Source organism: Peromyscus maniculatus, chromosome 12 (genome assembly GCF_049852395.1).
Source record: "Peromyscus maniculatus bairdii isolate BWxNUB_F1_BW_parent chromosome 12, HU_Pman_BW_mat_3.1, whole genome shotgun sequence".
Taxonomy (NCBI): Eukaryota; Metazoa; Chordata; class Mammalia; order Rodentia; family Cricetidae; genus Peromyscus; species Peromyscus maniculatus.
Window position 1 is genome coordinate 29,257,254 of NC_134863.1, and position 27,811 is coordinate 29,285,064.

At 38.9% G+C, this 27,811-nt stretch overlaps 1 protein-coding gene across 6 annotated transcripts in view; it reads left to right on the forward strand.

The window, feature by feature from the left end:
• Window positions 1-27,811, forward strand: part of Gsk3b (glycogen synthase kinase 3 beta) — a 163,536-nt gene that overhangs the window by 120,887 nt on the left and 14,838 nt on the right. For 4 of the 6 annotated variants that reach the window (XM_015994618.3, XM_076548846.1, XM_076548849.1 and 1 more), the window contains exons 8-11: window positions 2,783-2,878; window positions 12,019-12,057; window positions 14,961-15,147; window positions 24,932-25,030. In XM_015994618.3, coding sequence (XP_015850104.1) covers window positions 2,783-2,878; window positions 12,019-12,057; window positions 14,961-15,147; window positions 24,932-25,030 — 421 coding nt within the window. The remainder of the gene's footprint in view (window positions 1-2,782; window positions 2,879-12,018; window positions 12,058-14,960; window positions 15,148-24,931; window positions 25,031-27,811) is intronic. The other 2 variants (XM_006975732.4, XM_076548847.1) reach the window with 1 other exon arrangement.

Sequence of the window (27,811 nt, forward strand, 5' to 3'; positions counted from 1 at the left end):
TATCAAATCACCAACCAAAAGAAAATTGCCTAGGAAGAGGTTTGGCTTTAAGATTTAAAAACTGATCAAAAGAGGAGAAAAATGACAAGTTCAGTGTTTAGTGACATCTAGAACCTTTTGTGATGTTTGGATGTCTTTGTTCCCCATCTGACAGCCTTAGTAAATTCAAGGTTGGATGGCTTTTTATCAAATAAAGTGTGCTGAGGAATTTCTTTATTTTCTTAATTGATTTTTAAAATAATGATAAGATTTTTGATGACAGGCTACAAGTTAGTAACTAAAGCTTCTTAAAAGTCACAAGTGCATGTCTTAAAGGTAAAAACAGCAGTTCAGTTCTGATTAACAGCTGTAACTAAGGAATTTTGTACCATTACTGTTGAGTAGGTTTTGCTCCAGTACTAATGCACTGTGCTTAAGGAGGCTCCTACAGATACAAAAACCGAATAGTCAGTTTCTGGCTTCCACATAAGTAGAACAGGTGGTAATTGTTTTTCTGTGGCCAACTTAGTTTAATATAATGTCTTCTAGTTCTATTCATGTTGTTGCTAATGACAGTTCATTTGTTTTATGGCAAAATAATACTTGTGTATGCATAACACGTTTTTCTGTATCCATTCCCCCATCAGTGTACACATAGATTGATCCTATATCTTGACTATTGTAAAGTAATAGACGTGTGAATGCAGATGTCTCCAGTATTTTCTGAGTCAAGTAGAGTTCCTAGTAAAGTTTAGATATGTTGAAGAATGTGTTCTACAGTCTTATCTCAGTCTTTGACTTCCTATTTATTTTCTTAAGAGTATCTTTTAAAGAAAAGTCTATTTAAAATGTCAATGAAGTTACAAAGGTTTTAATGGTGTCTAGAGAATTAAAGCCAATCAAAAACTAAGGAGTATGGCTTGGGCATGGTGCTGTACTCTCTTAATCCCAGCACTCGGGAGGCAGGGGCAGGCGGATACCAGTGAGTTCCAGGATACCAATGAGTTCCAGGCCAGCAAGGGCTACATAGTGAGATTGTCTTTAAAAAGAAAGAAAGAGAGAGAGAGAGAGAGGGAGAGAGGGGGGGGGGGGAAGAAATCTTCACTTTGTTCAGAATGTTTCTAGAACTACCCCCAATTATTCATTGGTTGCTAGCACAAATTAAATATTTGACATTATATTACTCTCCCACAAAACTGCCATTAAGTTGTAAATAGTGGGGTTTTTTGGTTTTTTTTTTTTTTTTTTTTTTTTTTTTTTTTTTTTTTTTTTTTTTTTCAGTAAACTTGTTTCAGCTGGTCATAGTGATACATGACTTTAAGCCCAGTACTCAGAGCAGTTGAGAGTGGATCTCTGAGTTCCGGGCTAGCCAAGGCTATCTAGTGAGATCCTGTCTCAATAAACAAACAAACATTTCATATTGGGCTCTAAGGTAAAAAAGATGAGAAATAAGTGAAGTCTTAATGGTGTGTGGGTGTGTGTGGGTGGTTGTGTGTGTTATGCTTCTCCCAGAAACCTGTCTTGTGTGGCTCTCCTTGTGTCCAGTGCCAAGTACAGCTCTAGAGGGAATGAAGTACTCAGTTCGTTTTTACTGTGTATTATACGTACATAATTTTAATAAACAGCAGTGAGTTCTCTCAAGATCTTCGTGTAGTTTCTTTTACATAGTGACACTAAATATTCAGTGAAATTGAGTGAAATGATGAAAGCCCTTGACACAGCTTCTGATTGGCATTTGTAATAGGACAGATTGAGTACCAGTTTTATTCCACAAATAAAAGATAGTCTTATTTAAATGTGACCATTGCAGATCGATTGTTCCTCTGTGTAGAATCTGCTTGATTTTACCTTGGTTTTTGTTTTTTTTTAGCTTTCTTTAAATCTGGTTTTTATGTATGTATGAATCAAACCTAGAGTTTTAAAGAAGACCTGCTTGAAATTTGCCAACAGATTTCAGGTTACATCATTGCCAGGCCTGGCCAACTTGATTATTGCTTTTTTTCCTTCTTACAGCTACTAAGACGGTGTTGGAATACAATGGGAAAGGAAGCTGGGGTTACTTGAATATTTTGTAAATTTTTATTTATTTTATGTGCGTGGGTGTTTTGCATGCATGTGTGTCTGGAGCATAGTAGTGCTTGGTGCCATCAGAAGCCAGGGGGTATTATAGGACCTCCTGGGACTAGAGTTAGGGATAGCTGTGTTCTCAACTAGTGAGCCAATCCCTGGAATATTTTCTAGTAAAAAAAATTTTTTTTTTTGAGACAGGGTTTCTCTGTGTAACAGCCCTACCTGTCCTGGAACTCGCTCTGTAGACCAGGCTGGCCTTGAACTCACAGAGATCTGCCTGCCTCTGCCTCCTGAGTGCTGGGATTAAAGACATGTGCCACTACCACCTGGCAAAATGATTTTTTTTTTTATTTTATATGCATTTGGTGTTTTGCCTGCCTACATGACTGTGTGAAGGTGTCAGAGCCCCTGAAACTGGAACTACAGACAGCTGTTTGCTGCCATGTGGTTGCTGAGAATTGAACCCTGGTCCTCCAGAAGAGCAGCCAGTGCTCTTAACCACTGAGCCATCTCTCCAGCCCCTCTAGTAATATTTTTAACATCATTCTTATCATAGAACATCAGTCTGTGGTGGTATAACATGGTTTTACAGATACATACAAATTAAAAAGCTTTCACAAAATCTATTGAGTTTTATATTTTATTTCTGCTTTGGATTCTTTATTTCAGTAAAACCCATGCATCAATGTATATAGATATAAAAAGTTGACAATATTTCTTTTTCTTGGTCTAGGTCCTGGGAACACCAACAAGGGAGCAAATTAGAGAAATGAACCCAAATTATACAGAATTCAAATTCCCTCAGATTAAGGCACATCCTTGGACAAAGGTGAGTCAAAATGAGCTTTTGAGAAAGTACATGAGCTAATAGTTAACTAAATCTTGGGGTTCTCATTGTACTTAAGCTAAACGGTTTTGAGACCACGTACCTTGTGTCGATTTCAAAGGCACAGCCGTTCCTTCTCTGTGAAGGTAGCTCTGTGGCTGTAGTTCAGTGGTTTTTTGACAGTGTACTTTTGTTCCTGTTGATGCCTGTAGACAGTGTCCAGCCTGGGCTTTCATTTGCAAGTCAGAACAAAGTACCCATAACATTCAAATAACGGGACAGGAATTTTAGAAACCCAAGAATTTAAATTTAATTTCTTGATTTTTAAATAGAGATGCATAATTCAGTATTATCACAAATAAAAGACCTTTACATTTTCTTTATTCTTTTAAACTATCAAAACATAGACCTTCTTAAAGATGTTGCATGTTTTTCTTGTTTATTGTCCTGGTGTTACTTAAGGAGCAGTATTTTTAAACAGGTATAATCTTGTTAGATACATACTTGGAAATAATTTATAATATCTATAGGATGTCACTAGCTTTGGGGAAAGTCTAATCAGGAGTTTTTCCACCTCTGGTTGTATGATGAGATTAAGTGTGCAAAAAAAAGAAAAAATAGAATGTGTTAGAATTTATATGGAGTTCATTTGTAGCTGCCTCATTTTATAGATCCAGAAGCTCTAGCCAAAGACAGGAATCCCATGATCCAGACTGCAGGCGGCTGTGACTCTGCTGGTAGCTAACACTAGCTCTGTGTACACAACAGTGTGTGTCCAATGCTGGGCCTTTAATTCATAGTCATTCAGGTAGACAGACAGACAGACAGACAGATAGGAGGTTAGAAACAGTCAGCTTTTTAGTATGCATTTCAGACTAGACACTGTATTTTAAAATATCCTCATAACTTGTTTTATACATTGATAAGTTTGTTTAGTTGATTGTAAAACAGTTAAGAATAAGAGGTGAAGTAATTTAAGGCTGTCGATGAAATAGTTTATACTCCCTGTAATCAGTACGCCTGTCTCTCTTCTGTTCTGTTATTCTCTCAATGACATGAGGATTCCAGGTACTTCCTTGAACATTCTCATGACCCCTCTTCAGACAAACACTTAACATTCACTATTTCTTTCCTACTTTAAACAAAGATATCAGTAATATTTTGGTTCCAGAAATACAAGTTGAGGCTTTCATTCTCCCAAGAGAGGCCAGGTCCCCTTCATTTTAAAATTTATGGTGAGCACTAGTCTTTGGTAAAGTAGTCTTTAATCTTTATATTTAAGGCTTATTTTGAAGCCAAGTGAAATAATACTTAGGATCTTTTCCATGGCTCTAAATCCGGAGGATCCTAGGTGACTTGTTGGGACTAGAGGCTGAGTAACAGATTGAACCCACCGGAATTATTACAGGTCAGTGGAATCGTGAGGGGTTGATAGTATACTGTAATCCCAACTAAGTCAAAGAGACAGGGGCAGATTCCAAAATATAGATTGGTACAGGAGGAATATAATTCTGGAAGAGTTTATGTTCTGCCTATCTATACTTCCATGTTTTAAGTCATCATTATTTTTATGAAGGAAGAAAGGGGAGGGTTCTTCTGAGACATCAGTCTTGGTATGTCTGAGTTTTCACCACTTGTCCTCCATGTTGACACTCACAATGGAGTTGACAGACACAGGTGCTGCCGTTGAGGTTACAGAACCCCTTTAATGGTCAGTACTGACACCAGTGGTGGTGTGTGTCATATCCTTTATCCACACCCCCGATTTTCTCTCTGCAGTGGGAATGTTAGCCAGGATAAAAATATAATTAACAGCTAATTATGAAATGTAGCCAGCAGAAAGAGCTGTAGTGAATCAGTTTAAACTTTTCTCTGCCTTCTTGGACTCCTGATGTTTTTCTTAGTACCCCAAATACTTTCTAAACTTGAATGAACTAGAAAGCTCGTTTACTTAGGTCTCCATTTCTATGCCATGTACAGAATAAATGTTCGATCCTCTTACCTTTTATATTAAACTACCATGAACTCTTCATTTATATAGTGTCCTTTGACAGTTTAGCTTTCCCTTTATGCAGATATAGTCCATAATAAACACATTTGTATTAATGTCTCATTAATACACACAAACTTACATGGTACACAGAAATCCCAGTTGGATAAATGATCAGAATATGCTTCTACTGAATTTTTCTTTTTAAAGATTTTTCAAAAATAAAATGTGGAACTTCAGATGTCTAGAGGTAGCATAGTCACATCTTCTGTCTCCTCGCATTGTGGTAGTTTACAGCAGCTGAGAAATGCTGCCTGCGCCGAGGAGCCAGTAGAGGCACTGGAAACTGTCCATAATGTTCCCCAGAACACTTGTCCTCTGGGTCTGGAAAGACAGACGAGCATCCCTTTGTTTCCTGCTGTCACCTTTAGAACCCACTTCCGTGCTCTTTGCTAAAACCAGGAGAGTGTGAGCCCTGGCTTCTGGGCTGCACTGTCACTCTCAGCAGTGACCACACTCCTTCACATCGACTCAGGTACACCGAAAGCCACGTCACGGAGTCCTGTGTCACAGTCTCCGTGCTCTTTTGAAAAACAGAATATTTTTACAGGTGTGCTCTTCTGCAGGGTGAGTCATTTTATTCTCAAAAGTGTAGACAGAATAAAGATGAAGGAGAAAGCTGTCTTCCTCACAAATCAAGAAAAGGTAGAGGGATGCTGCACTACAGGGGCTGTGAGGATTTAAGAACCCATTCAAGCTGCTCTGGACCATTACAGAAGAGCTAGAGTGGGACCAGAGCGCTGGCTCACCCCTTAAGACATGTGTTACTCTTGCAGAGGACTAGGGGTTCAGTTCCCAGAACTCCCAGGAGATCTGATACCCTCTGACCGGCGCAGGCACCAGACACACATATGTATGTATGTATGTATGTACACATACGTACATGGAGGGAGAACCACATACACATAAAATTAAACATATCTTAAAAACTATAAAATATCTAGTATAGCCTAATTTGTTGATAAAGCACTTAATGGTTTAAGTGGGAAAGAAAACGAAAGCTTATGTTTTGGTGTATGCTATATATTTCAAAGAAGAAATCCCAGATTGATAGCTAAAGGAAGTGATACAGTAGTAGATTGAGAATTAAATAGAGATTTGGTTGGAAAAAAATAGAAGGAATTTAAATCCTGCCTTTAGTACATGGAGGGATGGCAAAACAGCAGATTAGGATCTAGGTAGGAAGTAGGGTTTAAATACTGTTGCTTCTTCTTATTTCTGTTTTGTAAATACAGCTATAATGACTACAAAATATTGTTTTAGTCATGAGTAAATGGAGAGCATTCTACTTCTAATCTACTTCTGCCTGTCTCTTACTTCTGCCTCATTATCCTGGTCTTGATTTAGGTCACTGTGACAGTGTTGACCTATAAAACAACCTCCTACCTCCTTACTGATTTCACTCCTTCATCATCAGAAAGTCCGGTCCATCTTTCTCATTACACCCCAGACTAGCTTTCTTACTTCTCTGAGTCCTCGTAGCCTTGAGGAAAAGTGGCTGTGAAATACATATGACAAGGGTGATCACATGTCCCGATTCATTATGATTTCCAGTATAGATATTAACTGCTCATCCATTATGCTCAGAGCAACCCCACTCTGGGTGCTCACCATCTAGGTCATACTGTTCTCAATCTTCTCCTAGCTGCCCTTCAGCAAACAGACTTAGTCCTTGGCTTGCCCCTGAGATTCCCCGAGGGATCTAGTTACTAGAACTATGTCTTTCCCACATTGTACTACTTTCTCCATCTCTCAAATGCATACCGTTAGGCAGTGAATTTAAAGTTCAGTGTGTAATTAGGGTAGATCGGAGGTTCCCTAGTCTGGCCATTCTCATTCTGTAGTTGCCGTGGGTGTCTCCCATCCCGTTCCTAGTATTGAATAGCTGAGAACTTTTGTTTAAATTACTCTGACAAATACTCTCTTTGTCCTGATAGTCCTGAGGTCAGATAAGTAATGCAAGTGTCTGTATAATTATAAAAAGTGGTGGAAGTCGTTTGTGATTTTTATTGGTTTATGGAAAGAAATAGAACAGAATCCCAAGGGTCCCATTTTTATCCGTATATTAGACTACTTAATAAGTTAGCTGTGTATGTTGCAGCCATGCTCAATTTTCTGATGGTATCAAATTTCCTCATTGATCCAGGAAAAGCTACAATTCTTTCTCCATCTTCTAGCTAGTGTTTTTCCCTCTCCACGTCCCACAGACAGTGTTCTTCCTTTTCTTCTCTACTAAGCAAACATTAATCAGTCTCAGGTCTCCCTTCTTTCATGAAATTTTCTCATTGTCCATGTAGTCTAATTATTCTTCATCATGTAACTACTTTGGTACCCATTGAGTCAAATTGTATATATTTCAGCAATTTCTAATTTTTCATTTCATAATGATAACAGGGCTATAAATTACTTCAGAATGTTTGTTGAGAGCCAGCAAGATGGCTTAGCAGGAAAAGCCACTTGCCATTGAGCTGGATGGGCTGAGTTTCATCCCAGGAACCCACATATTAGAAGAGAACCAGCCCTGGTCTCCGTGGGCATGCAAACACAACAAATAAGTAAATGTAAATAAATAAAATAACAAATGTAAAGAGAAAACTTCAGAAAAATGTTTGTTGACAACTTTTTGACATGGTAATTGAATATTCAGCAGTTAAGTGTGTACGTAGGTCATCAGTTAGGTAAGTATCCCAGCACATAGTAACCGCCCACAGCAGTCATCCCGTGCTTGATTTATTAGAACATGCTCGGTACAGATGAATACTATTGCTTCCATCTAGCTAACAGAGTAAACAGAAAGTCGAGTTTGAGATCCTTTTAGCTATCAGAGGAATCATTTTACACTAAGTCATGTTCTTTGCTTAAAAATAAACAAACAAACAAAAAGCCAACAACCTCATTGTATTTCTTTTTTAAGACTCTTGATAACTATATTTTTTCCATGACTCTTTAATATATGTTTTTTCAGAACCTGACAGATTTATCTATTTCAACTCTTTTTTTTTTTTTTTTTTTTTTTTTTTTTTTTTTTTTGAGACAAGGTTTCTCTGTGTAGCTTTGCGCCTTTCCTGGAACTCACTTTGGAGACCAGGCTGGCCTCAAACTCACAGAGATCCTCCTGGCTCTGCCTCCCGAGTGCTGGGATTAAAGGCGTGCGCCACCACCGCCCAGCCTATTTCAACTCTTACTAAGCACATCACTGAAAATACCTTCAGAGAGGCCCACAAAGCCAAGAACAAACATTGCTGTCAGCCTTTTCTTGGAAACCCACTCCATCTACTCTTTTTGTCATGGTCATTACATTCGCATGTATCCAGAAAACATAAAGCCATACTGGGGATTTCTGTTGGTTCTCAGCTCTTCCATTGCTTGTGGTAAATCAGATTTCATATTTTCAATGCTCTCCGCCCTGAATGCTATACTAACTAGTTACTACTTACCCTGTGAGTACATCTGCCATCTTGGCTGACACACATATTACACACATGTACATATTCACCTCTTAGAGTGATTAATCCACATATAAGAGAAGTGTGTGTGTGTGTGTGTGTGTGTGTGTGTGTGTGTGTGTGTGTGTGTGTTTAATTGTTTAAGGGGGACAAAAGATGGGGTTAGGGATAGATTGGAGAAGGCAAATATATATATATAAATATATATATTTTAATTTATCATTGTTCTTTAAAGATAATGTATTCTTTATCACCAGAATTATGCTGGGTCCCATAAAGAATGAAAATATGCAGTCCTTGCCTTTGAAAGCATAGTTAAAGCAAGTATTAAGTAATAGAAATTGTGAGTTGGAAATGTCCAAAGCTGTTTATGTCCAGTGAGTGTCACAAGACAGACGTTTAGTGAAGACAGTGAAAGAAGTCTCTCTAGAGATGGCACAGGACAAGGGCTGAGGAAGCAGAATTAAGATGTACTTAAGTGGGACCCATGGATGGCTCAGCTTGTGAAGGCTCTTGCCACCGTGCCTGACCTCCTTATTGGATCCTGGGACCTCCAGGGTGGAAGGAAAGAACTGGGTCAATGGGTTGTCCCCTGACATGCAAGCATGTATACACAAATGAGTTTTTAAAAGATGATAGAGAGGGAGAGAGACAGACAGGCAGAAAGACATGATTTGCTGAGGTATAGAAAAAAAGACTAGACAGTGTTGTATCTTGGACAGACATCTTAAGATGGGAGATGAGGATGAAAAGGGATACTCATACTCTTAGGAAGGCCAGCTTGATTCCAGTAGTTGGTCTGCAAAAATGTGAAAAGTTTAACTGGGTAAGTGGTCATTTGGTAATGATGCTTATGTGTAGGTCTGCAAAAATGTTTGATCAATGAGGATGTTAGAGGAAGAATTACAGTGTATAGGTAAATGGTACTCTCCATAAAGGTTTCCCTACATGTCATGTAATTCAGGAAAATTCAGCCTTTTAATTAATGCAATTGAAATCCATTAAATGCTAGGACTAGCTTTGTCACGACGAAGAAAAGGACTTTTTTGTGTTTCTTGTTCTCAGCATTCTTTCTCTGCTCTTCTAACCCTCAGAAGTTAGAAGTGTGTGTCTTTATTAAGCTGGAGCTGTGCTCAGCTTGCGATCCACCCTGTTAGACAGCGACTTCAGATATAGCCATTTTACTTGCCTTGTGGACTCCCTGAAAGTTGGTTTAAAGTCGTTTCTGGTGGGAAATTAATAGTTTATAGTAGATTGGATTACCTTCCATTTCAGTGTGTCACCAGATCAGTGTATGAGACCTTGCAAAATACCAATAAAGGATATTTTTAAATAGTGTTACTTAATTATTAAGTTATGTACTTAGAAAACCACTTACTTAATTGATTTCTTTTGTTGTTGTTAATTAACATTACTATTCAACAGACCCATGATACTGTCTCACTTTAATCTTATATCTAGGTTTATTAATTGCAAATAGCTTTAGGTTACTTGAGACCTAGTATCGAAGTTGCTCTTTAGTATCATGGCTTACCAGCTTTTAGAACTAGGGGATTATATTTTGCCTATGATCAAAAAAATTGTGTCAGTTTCATAGGCTTATAATGGAAGCTAGTAGGGGTGGCTGTTTGGAACAGTCACAGGATTTGTTCTGTGTTCCTGTAAATCATTTTCCACTATATATAATCATAAGTACGCATTGTATATTGTTTGGTTGGGTGCATGATACAGCAGCGTTGTTGAGAGCTGACACTGAGAAGCAGATTTAACCACCGGTCTTGGTGTGTATGTGATTGTTCATAAACAGCTATTCTGAACGGCCTCAGGTTCCGTCATAGCACTTAACTCCAGGTGGGACTTTGATAGCCAAAGTCTTAGAAAATTGTCTCTGTTATCTGAGTTACCCAAATGCAAATTTACTTTGACTAATTCTTCATTTAAGGATTTGTTTGCATTTGTTCAACACTGCAGAGACTTTTTGGGGAAAATGATTTTTTATGATAGTGTTTTCCTATGGACTAGAAATTGTGATAAGTGTCTGTTTGAATTTAAGAAAACATGTTGCTGCACAGGTGAGGTAGTATTTGAAGTACTCAAAAGTTCATGTCAGTGTTTTGGTTCATTTGATTCCTTTCTTTTTTCTTTTTCCTTCATTTTTTTTCTTTCTTTTTTTTCTTTTTCCTTTTTTTTTTTGCTTTGTTTCATTTTGTTTTGTTTTTATTATTTTTTTTATTTTAGCTTTTAAAGGGGTGTCTGTGGCCTTGCTGCATACTTGGCTGGCCATATTTAGTCTGCATACTAATTGTTAGTTTGCCCAATTGAATCTTACTTTTGCTGTTAGTTTTTTTGGTATGATTTTCCATTTTTGTCCACCTGGTTGTGTTTTAAGATTTTTATTCTGATGGGCTGGATTTTAATCCCATGCACTAAATTTTAGTCTGCAGACTAAAAGTAATCCGCGGATTATTTATTTTTTGCACAATATTTAATTCCCCCACTGGAAACTATCCTGAAAGAATGTTACATTCTCTTAGCTTAGTCAAGGGAGTTCACAGCTACTGGTGAGTCCTGCCAATTTTGTGTTCTCAATACCTAGACACAATAGACCCTGCTCCCTCCCTTGCATACTTGGCTCCGTTTTGCCTAGGTGTTGGTGTACATTATTCTGCATGTCACCTGTAACTGTGACTGTCCCTTAGTTGTTTTGTTTACTGTATAAATTTTTGTGTAGCTTTTGGTGGGTGAATTGGGCATATTTGCAGATGAAGCTGTGTTGAATTTGTACTACTCAAAGATAAAAGTTTTTTTTTCAGTGAGTTTTTGCAAAAAAGGAAAGAATGCTCTATATTTATTTATTTTTCCTAAGTCATGGGTGCGAGGGTATGAGGGGGCAAAACCCACAATAGAAAAAGTAAGTTTATACCCGCACTCCTGAGGTGATATGTCAGTTTCCTGAAGAGTCCTAATATAATGAGACTGTCAGTAAATAAAGATCTTCTAGCAGGGAAGTCAATCCAAAAAAGGAGAATAATCCGCGGTGGCCTAATTCTTTCTTAGCTCACACAAATTAAAAGTATCTGGCTTGAAATTTATAGTAATATAAATTAAATATACTTAATATTTCTCTCATGACCAATAATTTAGCAAAAAAAAATGTTTATACTGTGTAACTGAAACAAAACAATTGTGGAATTGTAGCATATTGGGAACACACATGTTAAAGCAGGCCAATGTGCCCCCTCCCAACCATGTCCTTGGATGATGAGTCCAGGTCATAGAAGACCGCTTTACTTTGGGAACTTTACTTCTAGCTTTCATTTTGATTTTAACTTATTTTGGTTTTGTATTTTTTTAATAAACACACTGGCATTGGAACATAATAAACTCAAACAGAAATGTTTCTTTACTGTGCCTCACCATTGCACAAATCAAAAAGACTTTTTGCATACACTTGTGATGAAATAATTTTTAAAATTTGGACTTGCTACTGTGGAGACGAATGCTTAAAGTTTATAACTGTATAAACATTTTCTATGTCCCTACACCATGGATTTCTTATAACCTTGGATATATTTTTCCTTGCTGGACTATTCTCTTTTGCATTGACTTCCCCTGTTTGGATTATTTCACTGCATTATCACCTTTAGGACTCGTCAGGAACAGGACATTTCACCCCAGGAGTACGGGTATGTACTTTTTTTTTTTTTTTTTTAAACTTTAGGTCAGTTTCATAACATTAGGGAAAACGTTTCTTGGAAAGGCTGAGCAACTGTTCATTCTTGAAATGTGCTAATGAAAACAATGTGGGGAGATGCTTTCTGGGTTTGTACTGTTCGGTGTAGGTTTTCATATAGTATATTTAGTTTGTCAGGATCCATTGACATCTAGACTGAAGTTTATGAATTAAGGGAATTTTAATTATTCTCAGATGCAACCGAAGGTTGTGTGTGCTGTTTCAGTGGTAAGGAATGAGTGGAAGTAGACACTCGATTAGAAACTGTTTCAGTAGCTGTTGGCTCCCTTCCCTTTGGAAGAGCTAGTGTCTAGCCGGGACTGTTCACTCTGGAAGGTGCATGCTGTCACACCCTTATTATGGTCAGAAATCTGAATTCTGGGAGATACTAGTTTTGATTCACCTTCCCACTTAACCTTTATCCACAGGGTACTGAACTCAGGCTTTTCTCGTGAGGAATCTCAAAAAAAAAAAATTTAAAGTAAATATTTTTTTTTAAAGGCAGGTTAAATCTATTCTAATAAAGACTTTTGGCATAGATTATTTTTTAACTCTCTGAATCTTCAAGTTAAGGATTTCTTCACAGAATAAGCTAATATATATATTCCTTAGTACCCAAATGGTAGCTGGTTCCTTGTAGCCAGTAAAATACCAAAAAAGATACAGGGAATAGATTTTTTTTTAATAGTCCAAAATAAGACCAGAACTCTAATTTATTAAGACTTTCAAAAGAAAGACTTTCACAAATACAGCATGGTTTTGTTTTTGCTTATTTGTAGTAGTTTTGCCTTTTTTTGTTTGTTTGTTTTTTGGGGTTGTTTTTTTTTTTTTTCTGTGTTGGTTGCCCTGGCTGTCCTGGAACTCCATAGACCAGGCTGGCCTAGAACTCACAGAGATCTGCCTGCCCCTGCCTCCTGAGTGCTGGGATCAAAGGCATGCACCACCACCGCCCAGCTGCTTGCTTGTGTAAAGAAAGTCAGAGCTTTACAATATGCCCTGCTGGCCTCAAATTCACTGTGTAATCCAGGCTGGTCTCAAACTCACAGACCTGCTGATGCCTCCTAGGTACCGGTATTAAAGGCATGGGTCATCATGCACAGTCAAACATGAGTTTTTAGATTTAAAATAACTTACTGCCTATGTCTCCTGCTCCTGAATTGTAGCAAGAGTTATTTTTACATTCAAGTGCTGTCTTAATTCTACTCACCTAATATCATAAGTGGTGCCAAGACATTTTGCATTAGCTAGCAAGTAACTCCATATATTGTCAAGTAGATACAAACTGCCACTAATTTTAGTATTTTTCTTGTTGTTTGGAATCAGGGTCTTACTGTGTAGCCCAGGCTATCCTACACCTTACTATGTAGACCAGGCTAGCCCTGACCTCACAAAAAACTACCTGCCTAATTTTGATATTTTTATGGCAATTTCTACTGTTTTTCTTTTTTGCATTCTGGATTTGATTGACACTTACAAACGAGGGAGAGGGTAGTGACCAAAAATGGTGGAGAAACAAAACATTTTAAGTTATGTATCAGTGTTGAGATCCTGTTGGCTAAGGCAAATTATAGTACTTAAAAGCATAAAGACAAGGCGGTTGTGACCTTGCAGAGTGCTTTCTAAAATAACCAGTTGACCAAGCCTCAAAATTGACTGAGCTTCAACATAAATTCTTAAGATCCTCTTCAAGGCACTTTCTCAATTTCTGTAGAAAATAATCTATTTCTGTAGTAATTTTTTTAAGGGGAAAGAAAGCAGCCCCTCCAGTTACCATTGATTTTTAGGAAGTGGCTCATGAGTCTCTTGACTGTTAACGAGCCCTGTAGTGATAACAAGTTCTCCAGTCTTCGGCCCAAGTGGTAGGAGCCCCTCATTAGAAACCTTAGCCTCCCAGAGCCCTGCATGCTCTTTTTGTCCCTCTTCACCACCCCGCCTTTGCTTACATATTCTTTCTGTCGAGGAATATGTTTTCTTTTTCTTCCCTTTCAAAGGTTCTGTGTCCCATCTGTTCATACTGAATGTTTTCCCCTTCTGTTTTTAAACTTGAACTAGCTGTAATTTAGAATAAAGTCTATGTTCGTCATTATATATACTGCTTCTTTTTAAAACACAGTGAATATAAAGCTGGCTGTTCTTTTAAGCAAATTGGTTTAATTAGTATTGCTTCAATATAGACTTCAGTTGACCTTTCTGTAAATTAACGGCTCTTCCTGAAAACACAAGTTCTTCTTGCCCGATTTAAAACTCCAGTCTATTCCTGAAAGAAATTCAAAGGAGAATGATCTGTCCAATTGTGTAAGAGACCAGTGCCAACATTTCGGAATCTTTGAATAATGAATGCTCTATGTATCAAGAAGATAATACTAGACCATTAGCATTTTTACAGTTAGAACAACAGCTTTTCTTCTCTTTTTAAAAAAATACTGGCTGAAGTATTTAATAAATACTTACTTAAAAAATAAGATCTGAGGAGAGCCGTCTATGCCAGCAGACAGTTGTTCTGCCAAAACGAGAACCAGACAGATGCCACAGCAGTAGACGCTGTCAAGTTAAAAACTGCTCTTGAAGTTGTGCTTGCCTCCAGATGTCAGCCTGTATACGTCTGCAGTAGTTTACAGGCACACTTAATTCATTGTGCTACTTCATGCTTAAGAGGTAGGGTATCCTCTGAGTTTTTCTTGCATAGTTTTTTATTAGTAAGTAGTTATCCCACTGTGGTATATCACATGCAGTTAACTTTTTAATTCCAGATTTTGTAACCGTGTTTTTATATAGTGGTAATTAACTCGGTACTCAAAGGATTTTTTGATTAGGCTCTTACCGTAGAACTCAGTTGTTCTTTCTCTGTCCTTCCAGGTCTTCCGGCCCCGAACTCCACCAGAGGCGATTGCACTGTGTAGCCGTCTCCTGGAGTATACACCAACCGCCCGATTAACACCACTGGAAGCTTGTGCACATTCATTTTTTGATGAATTACGGGACCCAAATGTCAAACTACCAAATGGGCGGGACACACCTGCGCTCTTCAACTTCACCACTCAAGGTAATCCCAGACCCTTCGTTTCTGTCTCCGTTGAATGACATGTCCTCCATAAGTCCCCAGCATTTGAACATTTGGGCTCCCGTTGGTAGCTGTTTGGGAGAGGGTTAGGAGGTGTTGGAGAAGTATGTTACTAGGGGTGGACTGTGAGGTTCCATTCCCAGGGTGCTCTCTGCTTCCTGTTTGTGGTTTGTGAGCTTTCCACTGCTGCTCCACCTGCCTGCCACCTCCCCTCTGCTATCATGGACTCTAATTAAACTGCTGGAACCATAAGCCCAGAATAAACATTTTTTTCTATAGGTTGCTGTGGTCATGATATGTTGTCACAGCAATAGAAAAGTAACTAAAGCACTGGGTAAATGGGTGTGAAGTGGCACTTTGTTAGTGGTGATCTGGAGACAGAAGTGGTCGTATTAAGTACTGGGGGAAGTGAAGAGATGCCTGTCATTTATTACACCGTCATTGTGTGTGTGAACAGAGGAGTGACATGAAAACTTGCAAGCAATCATAGTTTGACCATTTTTAACTAGATTGTAGTAAATTTGGTCACATGAAAAATATAGAGAGATTTCAGTAAGTTAGATTATTACCAGTAAGAATAAACAATAGTGTATAACCCTTAGATTTGAATCTAAAAGGTAGACTATTAGTATTTGTTTCCTAAGCATTTACAACAGATTTTTTAAGCCCTAGGAATGAATTTTTCCTGTTGTTGTAGTTCTGTTGCTTAAATAGAAGAGATACTGTGAGCACAGAACTCTTTATTTATTTTTTAAATTACACTCATGATATTAATCACATTTGTGGTATTCATAGATTACATTCGCAGTATTTATTCAATTATATATATTTTATATATTTTTTAATGTCAAATGTCATTTCTTGAAGGGGGTAGGAGGTCTTAAATACAGGCTTACAGTACAGTGGGAGGACCCCGGAGGGCAGAAGTTAGCTACTGATGTTTTACAATCTTGCATCTAAGCTGTTAACGCCCATTATTCAGGATATACAGACAAGGAACTTCACCTTAAGCATTCAGGAGGGTGGAACCTGGCAGGGAATTAGCATAGAGAGGATATCAAGGTCAAGGTCCACAAGCAAGGCAACAGTTACCCAAAACGGGGACCAGGGCCCTGCAGGTCCCCCTTTTATTAAAAAATGAGCTTCTGACCTGGGTTGCGTTGGACATCAGCAGGTCACCTTACCCGTCATGGAGACGCCTGCCCAGGCCACTCAGGAGCACAGAACTCTTATAAAACAAAGCACTTAATTGGGGCTTACAGTCTCAGGGTTAGTCCATTATCATCATGGTGGAGAGTATGGCGCCATGCAGGCAGACCTGGTGCTGGAGAATAATCTGAGAGCTTCACATCCTGATCTCAGGCAGCAGGAAGAGAGAGACACCAGGCCTGGCTTGGGCTTCTGAAACTTCAGAGTGACACATCTACTCCAACAAGGCCACACCTCCTTGTCCTTCTCAAGCAGTACCACTCCCTGATATTCAAATATATGAGCCTATGGGAGCCATTCTTATTCAAACCACATATGTATTTCTGTAAACTCAATGATCTTACGAAACAGAAGTCCTAAAAACATGGAACTTATGTGAGAGGAATAGACAGAGAACTTCCCATCCCTTCCAGACTTGGCCCCATTGCTGCTGAGTAAACACTAAAAGGCAGCTGAGTTCACTCATTCCTTAGTGACTTCTGAGAAATCTAAAGACAGCCATCATCTCCCCCACCATTTTAGTGTTGTTCACTTCCTTCCTCCCTGATCAAGACTCCAAGGCATTCTTCCATTTTTTAAACTCCTCTCCTCTAATGGTGTCTCCCCCCAAATGAAACACAAATGTTTATAATTCCCTATCAATAAAACAAGAGAAGGAAGTAATGAGTATATTGACTGACTGAGTGGTAAGGATTTGACAGGCTGGGAAGTGTATGAGGGTGATGGGGAGCCTCTGTAACCAAGAAAAAGACATTTCATTTATTGAATGTGGAGGGTACTTTTTAAAGCTACTAACACACTTCAACTTCCTTTTTTCCAAGCTCTAGAATTCAAATGTTTCTTTGAATACTCTACCCTCCAACTCGTTACTGTTCTGCTTAACATGGAGGTAATGAGGATCCCAAACATTTCAGAGTCTCAGATGAGCTTTCAGCAGAGTTAACAGTCTTGGGACATGTGAATACTCTTTTAAATGTGGTTTAAGACTGTCAGCACAGATGGTACTCACATAACATTGACAGTTGTAAGCTAAGCCATACAAGTCATTTCTATTTACTCAAATCTCACACGTTTATTTCATGTATCCTTCCACATTTAATTTAGAATAATATAAATACAAAGGGAAAACGTTCATCTTCAAATAAAAGAAATGTCTCTTTCTTGGTCACAGAAGGCTCCCCATCTCCTTAATATATCGTATAAAGGCTGTTTTTTTTTTTTTTTTGGTTTTTCGAGACAGGGTTTCTCTGTGTAGCTTTGCGCCTTTCCTGGAACTCACTTGGTAGCCCAGGCTGGCCTCGAACTCACAGAGATCCGCCTGCCTCTGCCTCCCAAGTGCTGGGATTAAAGGCGTGCGCTACCACCGCCCGGCTTAAAGGCTGATCTTATAAAGAAAAGAATAAACATATGTTCTTTCTGCAGATTACAGAGTTGAAAATGATAACAAAAAATTAGGGCAACTGTACATATAGACTGCATAAAGTTACGGGTGAATCAGTGAGAGCCCAGTTAACTCAGGAGCAGGTTGTTTTTCTGTGTATCAATCCCTGTGGCTGGAAGTATCAGGAGAAGGCTGCATAGCTCCAGGTGCCACTGATAGGTTAAACTAGAATGTTAACTGACCTCTTCCTAGTTCTCTTGACAAAGGAAAATTTATTTTTATTCCATATTGCTTTGGTTTTCACAAATAGCAACGCATGTAAAGAAAAGGCTGGAAACAGAAGAAATACAGAAAACACTAAAGGCAAAACCCTTAAATGATCAGTTAGTCTCCATCACTTTGTAACATACTGTGTATGTGTAGTTCTCAAATTCTAATACATTGATAATCCTTGAGTATAAAATATTCTCCTATTAAGATTTCTAATGCATTTGTTAACTTTGATATGTTTTAATTATATTACATAGGACTATACTTAGCAATTTTGCTTTTTAATTTTATTTCATGCATATGAGTATTTTGCCTTCATGTATATCTGTGTATAGCATTTATGTCTGGTGCCTGCAGAGGTCAGAAGGGTTATGGGATTCCCTGGAACTGAAGTTACAGATCATTGTGTGATGCTATGTGGGTGCTGGCAATCTGGGTCCTTTGAAAGAGCAGTAAGTGCTCTTAATCACTACCTTTCCAGCCCCGGAATTTTTCTTTTTTATTTATTGAATCCCATAAAAGAATTATTTGAAAATTTGTACTTTTTGTATCAGTGGTTTTTTAATTAATAAAAAGCACAGTTGTTCGTTTTTGTTTCTTGTGTAGCTGGAGTTTTCTCCAGTCCCGCTCAGGCCCACAGCCACTCAGACCCAAATAAACACACAGAGACTTATATTACTTATAAACTGTATGGCCGTGGCAGGCTGCTTGCTATCTAGTTGTTATATCTTAAATTAACCCATTTCTATTTATCTACAAGTTTCTACGTGGCTCATGGCTTACCGGTATCTTACATCTTGCTTTTCATGGTGTGGCTGCCAGTGTCTCCTGACTCAGTCTTCCACTTCCCAGAATTCTCTCTGCTTATCCCACCTATACTATACTTCCTGCCTGGCTATTGGCCAATCAGTGTTTTATTTATTAATCAATCAGAGCAACACATTCACAGCATACAGAAAAACATCCCCAGCATTTTTGTTTTGTTTTTGTTTTTTTGCTATGAAATGTTTTTGGTTATGGCACCTGAATATTTTATATAAGGCACTTTTAAAATTTGAGGATAATTGAAAAGTATGATGCCCATTTTCAAGTTGTATTTTCTTTTGTACTGTAAGCATATATTTATTATCTGTATGGTATAATTGTTACTAGAGTACTTTTTTTGTTTTTGTTTCATTTATTTGTTTTGTTTTTTTTTCGAGACATGGTTTCTCTTTGTAACAGTCCTACCTGTCCTGGAACTTGCTTTGTAGAGCAGGATAGCCTTCTCTAACTCACAGAAATCCACCTGCCTCTGCTCCCAACTGCTGGGATTAAAGGCATGCACTACCACTGCCCAGCCACTGGAGTACTTTTTAAAGTGATGTATAAGGGCCATGTGGCCTCCAGCTAGTTGCAAAAGTGTCTTTATATTAGGAACTCTCAATGTTAAATTCCTTTACATCTTTTTAAACTGTTCATGACAAGCCAGCACTGATCGAGATTTTGTTCACATCAGCTTTTCCAAAGATAAAAAAAAAATTGTAATTAAAAATAAACTAACAAAACCACTGGTCAGATATGTGACAAATACATACATATAAGTCCTGATGAGTTCTTACGATACGTAGATTTGAGAGAATAGTTCTCACTGTTTCCAAACATATTTAGTACATATTCTTAAGTGTGTGTGTGTGTGTGTGTGCACGCACATGTGTGTGTAAAGTGAAATACTACTTAAACTTCGTATTTGATTAGATTTCAGAATCCATGCTCAAGTTTACACTGTTCTTCTGTGCTATTTTGAAGTAATTCATTTGATTCTTAACTCACCAGTAAGAATCATCTATAACTACTAATAAAATAAAAATTTAAAGTTACCAATTCAACAAGTCCCTGAAGTGTTTTTTGTTGTTGTTGTTGTTTTAAACTGAGATGAAATTCATGAAGGATTTCTTTTTTAAGCAAACAATGGAGGGCTGGAGAGATGGCTCAGCAGTTAGGAGCACTGACTGCTCTTTCAGAGGTCCTGAGTTCAATTCCTAGCAACCACATGTCAGCTCATTGCCATCTGTAATGCCCTCTTCTGGCGTGCAAACATACATGCAAATAGAGCACTCATACATAAAATACATAAATAAGTAAAGTTTTAAAAAAGCAACAGCATAGTGTCATTTGTCTATTCCTGATGCTGTGCATCTACTAAAACCTTTTATAACTTCCAAAACGTTTTCTTTGCTCCCCAAGAAAATCATGGCCCCATTGAGCATGGATTCCCCTTTAGTCTCTCTGTCCCTAGCAGCAGCCAATTTGCTCTTTGTCTTCATGGATTTACCCACTTGGGAGAATTCATATGATGGAACCTCACAACATGTGACCCTTCGTACCTAATTTCTTTCATTTAACCTGTTTTCATCTGTAGAGCATCTGTCATTCATCTGTGATGGGCTCTTGGGTACTATTGTGACAGTTTATATGCGAATACTTACTTGAATAGTTGGGGCACTACTTGGTCACATGATAATTCTCTTTAGAGAAACTTTCCCTCTTACCTCCACAACTGAACATCTTAGGTCTGTATCTGCATGGTAGAGGAGTTCTAATTCCCCCATAGGTGTGTTTTTGTTTTCCTAATGGATGTGAAATGGTATCTTAACCTGTTTGTCACACTGTAATGAGTCAAAATTCAGTAAATGCTATTAGCTACTTGCTGTGTCCTTCATACTTAGAGACTTGGACCTGACTAAGGTGTTGAAGGAATGAAGAAAAGATAGACAGACAGATGGACACATGGAGTGAGTCTGGGATCACATGGTCTGGGCTTTTGGTTGGAGTGATCTCAGCATCCTAGAAGCTTAACATGTTTATTATATAGAGGTGAACAGAGAAGCAGGGTTACTGCATCCAGCTGAAAAAGGAGGTGGGGTTATAACAAGGTGGGATATAACAAGGACGCAGGACTGATGATATACAGCTGGATCAAACAGACAGGTTTAGCTTGGTAAAACAGTCCCTGTAGGAGAAGAGGCAGGAAGAAGACACTGGTGGGCATTTCTGCACACACTGCCAACATCCATACGTAGACCAGAAGCAGGGAAGGCGTGCCCTTTTCCTGTGAGCCTCATCCTGAGACGGGTGGGTTTTCTTTGCCATTCTTTCATGGGTCTGAGGCTCTGGGATCCTTGACATGGCCAGCTTATGTCAACAACACATGCATCCTGGGCTTCCTCCACTCCTTGTATCTGTTCTCTTGTAAAATTGCAACCATAAACATGAAGTAAATTGCTTTGTACTTTAGAATACGACCTTGAAAATACTGAAGGATTTTCATGAGTGGGTCACTTATATACCATTAGCTAGGAGAATCAACTGCCCTTTAGCAGTTTCCAAACTTGGGCTGAGAATATAACTCGGCTGATAAAGTGCTTGACATATATGAATGAGGACTGAGTTTGATCTCCAGAACCCACATAAAAAAAAGTCAAGACTAGTGGTGCACACTCATAATCCCAAGGTGGAATGGTACCCATGATTTTTTGGTGGCCTTTATGTGTGTGTGTGCGCGTGCGCGCGCGCGCGCACACACGTTCACATGCACCTGTACATGCATGTGTGCTCATGTGTGCACACATAAATCCTGCAGTTTGTTATACTGCTTAGTTTTGGTGCATCTCTTTTAAAACAAACTCTCAATCTCAAGAAGACTGATATAGTTCAAGCTTTAACCATACACATATCTAATATTCACATTTTTTCCCAAAATGAATATTTTATTTTGATATTGAAAGCTGTTTTACTTGCCCCATATCAAATATAAACCCGATTCTACATGGTCCAAGTATGGATGTTTTTCAGAGTTTGAAGAATACATGTCCTAGTTTGTTTGCCTTGCGTGATAAAATAACCTTGACAAAGGCAGCGTCAGGGAGAAAAGGTCCATTTGACTTAGAACTCCCAAGAGGGTCCTCATCGCAGGGAGGGCAGGGTGACAGGAACTTGAAGCAGGTAGTCATTTCCACAGTCTGGAGCAGAGAGAGTGAATGCACCTACTCAGCTCAGTTCAACCCTGATACAGTCCGGGAACGGTCTTCTCAAATCAGTTTACGTAATTAAAATTCCTCACAGGTGTGTCCACAGTTCTGCCACAGCGAGACTGTCCCTCATCAAGGATCTCTTCCCCAGTAACTCTAGGTCATATCGAGTTGACAGCTCAAACTAACCATTATACACATGGATTTGGATGTAATATAGATAGGTGAACCATCAGTGTTTGTGGTTCTATGACTATCAGCAAATTCTACAGGAGCCTTTGTATCCATTCAAATATACTCCATAAATATATCCTGGGACTCATGTCTCATCAGACTAAATACATTAAGATGCACTTGTGAGCGTGTGTGTGTGTGTGTGTGTGTGTGTGTGTGTGTGTGTGTGTGTGTGTTTTAAAATTCCTGTCAGCCATTCTGAAAGTGCACTGTTAGAATACAGGAGTGCTTTTGTGCTTTCTCCCAGTACTTCTAAATCACCGTTACTCTTGAGCAGTATTTCTGCATAAGAATGTGTAATTACTGGATGCCATTCTGGTGATATTCCATATACTACTTTTGGAGCAGTTTCCAGGTGGTGGTGGTGGTGGTCTTGTTTGTGAATCATAGATATGTATCTTGGATATGTGTGTGTACATGTGTATATACATGTGTTTGTATGTATGTATATGTAGTTGTGTAAATAAACTTTAAATGCAGACTTCTTAAGAGTAATTAGTAATTAATGGGTGATCAGAATAGAACTATAATCCAAGAGGTCAAAGAATGGGGCATAATCCTCCACTTGATTGTGTAGTAGAGAGCGCATCCAGATAGCTGCTGCTAGTGAAGGAATTGGGAATAAATCACAAGGTTCTGCTTGTAGCAGTGTAAGTTACTTCTTAGTCTGGGTAAGCTGAGTGTGCACATACACTAAACAGGCGATCTGAAAAGAGAAAGTAGAGTAAGCAAAGGGGACCCAGGCAGCCTGGGCTGTGGGGAAAGCAAGCCAAGGTAGCTCCAGCCCAGTGTGTTTGGAGGCTTGTCTTCACGGTAGCTTTGCCAGTGTGCTTCATACCACATCCCTTAGTGATCCTTTGCTCTTTCGGGTTCTTCTGGGTGGTGAACATACGGGGAACTTGAATTGCAAAGTGCTGTCGTCCTAGTAGCTGTGAGTCCCTTTCTGAACTGCCTTTTTGTTCATTGGACCATTTCTTATTTTCTTTTCTTTTTGTTTCGTTTCTGAGAAGACAGGGTTTCTCTGTGTAGCCCTGACTGTCCTGGAACTCTCTCTCTTGTAGACCAGGCCAGCTTTGAACTCACAGAGATCCACCTGCCTCCTGCCTCCTAAGTACTGGGATTAAAGGTGTGCACCACCACCACCACCACCACCACCACCACCACCACCACCACCACCACCACCCAGCTGACCGTTTCTATTTTCTGTTGATCAACAAAAATGGTTGTTACCTCTTAGGTCTCTACTCTGAGACCTAGCGTACTGGTTCATGTCCTATATTACTAGATGGATGAGTACATGGTTGGATGGATTTTTTTTTTTTTTTACTTTATATTTTAGGAGATTTTACTTGGGATAGCAAGTTTAAATTTCTTTTATGTTAATGAAGAATAACTACCAGATACTGCATTAATCAACCATACCAGATCCCATTGCTGGCCCAGTTAGGATCTTGTTAAACTTCCTGGCTTTAAGGAAACAGTGTAGCATCTTCCTGTTCCTCAGTGGGAATTACACACACCTTACACCCTAATTAGGGCACAGCTTCCCAAAGAAAGACTTCTGTCTACCGAGCTGGTAAATGTTCTCCCTGGCTGAACAATGAGTCTTCTGCCTTTTAAGCTTTTTTCTCCCATTAATTTTTCACAAATCTTGATACCAGTTTATTGCTTTTTTAAGAATGTAGTATTATTTAGAATCTTAATTTAGTACAAAGTTAGTATTTAGTTGCAAGCCTGTGAATAAGTCACTGTTGGCAAAAGATTTTGACCCTCAAACCTTTTTAAACTGTTGCATCAAAACACTTGGCTTTCCAGCAGCTCGAAGAAAGAGACTGTTAGGATTAAAAGAAAACCTCGAACTACTTAATAGGTTTGGGGTTTCCTTTATTTGAGTTTTCAGTTAATGCCACTTACTTAAAGATGCGTACTGTAGTTCAGAGGATAATGTCTTCCTATAGATAGCGTGAGCACGTACTTAGTAACCCAAACCGCAACACTTAGAGGAAAAGGGAGTTCACACATTACATGCCAGAGTACCAGCGTGACAGGATTCTTCCTAGCAAGCTGGAAGGACAGTCACTCTTGACGCTAACACCAATCATATATGCAAGCTCACCACGGCTTACCATGTATAGTGTTGATATCATTAGCTTCAATTTATCTTAAACATGATTTAAGACATAATAGCACTTGCTTTTTCAAAAGAAGATAGTCTCTGTAACACTGACAGAAATAACGTTACTTTTAGGTTAAAAAAATTTCAACTTTTTAGCAGTAATCTTTTAAGGAATGTAAAATGGGGTGAAAATGCTTTTATTTTCAGTAATCCTATTTGACTCCCTTTCTTGAATGCCTTTTTCTTCATGTGACCATTTCTGTTCGCTGTTGCTCTTAAGTTCTGCCCTCGGGCGCTTACAGTCACGTGCTACCGAGTGACGGGGTAATTGGTGGGAGTTTCATATTTGCTTACTCTGAAACGTTTCGGGAGATGCATTTAGCTCTTAAACCTGAGTTTTGTGTCACATGCTCTTCCTCTAACCTGATGACTGCCTCACTGGTGCAGTTATAAACTGTTTTAATGCAATGTCCTCCATTTTTACCGTACAGGAGCTCCAGGTAGAGAATGGGGATCCCACTCTAACGTTTGTTTCCGTTTCTCTAGAACTGTCGAGCAATCCACCTCTGGCCACCATCCTAATCCCTCCCCACGCTCGGATTCAAGCAGCTGCTTCCACCCCTACGAACGCCACAGCAGCCTCAGGTGAGTACAGCGGAGCTCTCTGCTTTGTTTTTCTAACATGCTGATTTTTAAAAAGGACGGGATTGTCTCCATTTCCTGTTGTAAGTATGAACATTTAATTCTTCAAGTGTCAAAAACAAATCATAGTCAAATAAGTGAAAGAATAAAATACTGCTTTTGACCCAAAAGATATAAGACAGCAACCCACAAGTACTGTAAACACATACGTATGCATTTTACACATAAGGTGCATCCTGATTTCTTAGTGTAAGATGTTTAAAGGAGAAAATAGGCTTTACAAATGGAACGTTGTGGAGAATACTTTGCTTTAGTTCTAACTTCCAGATATAAATTGCATTAATACCCTAAATAGGCAGATTTTAAGAAGCATGGATATAAGTTAAGATACTCTTAAATCATTCGAAGGGCTAGAAGTGCAATGAAGATACATTTAATTTTATATCAGAGTGCAATTAGACCGTATCCTCCTCCTCACTTCCCCCACCTCACCCCAGAAAAACTCTTTTTTGGGGGCGGGGGGACACCAGAAAAACTCTTAACGATCCCCAGGTTATAGCTAGACCATAGGATGCGTTTCTGGTTCCTGAGCCAGCTGGCCTTGGAACTTGGGAAACATTACCGAGCGGTACAGTTGACCCTTCCTTCTCCAAACAAACAAGGAAAGCTCACCAAGTGGCGGGGCCACCTTTTACCCCGGTGTCAGTTGCAGAGAATGAGAACATTTTTGGCCTGAGGACATTTATGCTCCAGGAGATCAGATGTTTTTGTTTGTTTTGTTCAGTGATAGAAGTCTTTCATGAATAGTTAGATTTAGCACTCAGAGTAAAGATCTAACTATCTTCTCTATAAGAGTTGTTTCTATCTGGTTTGAATCTTTAAAGGTTAAGGATTCTGTTTTACTCTGTCCTACCTTCCAGGAAATGTGCTTTCTTCTGCTTGTGAAACTTGGAGAAAGGCATTTGAACTTTGTTAGTTTTATGAGTGTATCGATCACTCAGTCTGCAAGATGAGTAACAGTGTTCTCCTGGAGTAATTAGAAATCATTTTATGCCAAAATATGCTTTAAAAATCTTTAATGTAAAAACACAATTTTAGCAGGTCATAGTGGTGTACTCTGCAATCTCAGCACTCCTGAGGCAGAGACAGGCAGAGCTCTGAGATTTGAGGCCAACCTGATCTACATCACAAGTTTCAGGCCAGCCAGAGCTATATAGTGAGACTCTTTCTCAAATAGACAAGAAACACAGTGGTTTTTTGTTTTGTTTTGTTTTAATGCTGTTGCCTGCTTGTTTAGAACAAAGACAGAGTGGTTAAGTGAACTGTTAATTTATTAATTACTGCATCACTGACATGTGCATCAGATTGGTCATTGACAATGTCAAGTAGACCCGAGTGCTGTACTGACATGCTCACTCACTGAGCTAGTATCCAGGAGGTTGAGTTGGAGCTGCTTTAGACCAGGCATGTCTAACCTGTACCCCAAAGGCTGCAGGCAATCCTAGGATAGCTATGATATGGGCCAACACATATGATATGACAACTTCATGTTAAAGGTTGGACAGCCTTGCTTTAGAATGTAAAAATGAGAATTATGGGCTAGAAAGATGGTTCAGCAGATAAAAGTACATGTCACCAAGCCTTATGGCTCCGTTCGGTTCTAGGAACCCATACGGTAGAAGGAAAGATCTGCCTCCTGAACACTGTGACACAGATGTGAACACACAAATACAAAGACATGAAAACCAGTAGAGAGTAGAAAATTTCACATAACTTTTTAAAGATTTGTCTATTTTCCGTGAGTGTTTTGCATGTATATCTGTGTACCATGTATATGCCTGGTGCCCAAAGCCAGAAGAAGAAGGTGTTTGATCCCCTGGAACTGGAGTAGTGGATGGTTGTGAGTTGCCTTGTGGGTGCTGGGAATGGAACCCAGGTCCTCTTCAAGAATAAATGCCCTTAACCACTGAGCCATCTCTCCTGCTTCTAAAATAATTTTCTTAATGTGAGATACTGAAATAATTAAGGATGTTTATAACTTAGGTTCTGAAACATGTTGTATTCTTGGAAAGGAGCCAGTTGTAACCTGGTCATACTGCTTTGGTACAAGTTATAGTAATTTGCAAAATATATCGTTCTGTTATACATGGGTTTTATAGCTGTAAAAAAACTGAAAAAGTTTAGGACTTGGACCCTGAGAGTTTATGTCCATGTTGAAGTAAATCAGGACATGGGGAAGTTAATAGAGGAACAGTCCTTAAAGTCAGAGTAAAGAGGTGCATGCGTGCTCAGCAGAGGGGATTGCATTCATTGCTCTGAGCTCCCTAATGGTGAAATCAGCATCACCAGTGGTTAAGAGTTCCCACTGTTGGTTGCACAAGAAGCTCATTGCCTTTGGAGGAGTGTTTCTGGTCCTGCAGTTTCTCCTTCCAGTCCTCAGATTTGGTACTGGTGGAAATGGCAGTCAGTGGAGATTTCATCATTTTTTCAAACAGTAAGTGTGTTTCCTGTGGACACTCTCTTTAAGTGCTTCTCATGTAAGCCAACAGTGTGATACCACAAATAATAGAATTTTCTAGGGGGCCAAATGAAGGTCAGATAAGTGTGCCTCAGTACTGATGTCCACCAACGGATGAGCCTTATAAAGCTGCCTCTGTTTAGTTATGTGTTGTGTTTGGCAGTGGGAGTGACATGCTTTAATGACCTTCAAAACACGTGTCCTGTTTTGCTTGCCTCGGTCTCCATGTCTATAAAACAGCAAGGGTAGGGCTGTGGTTATGTAGA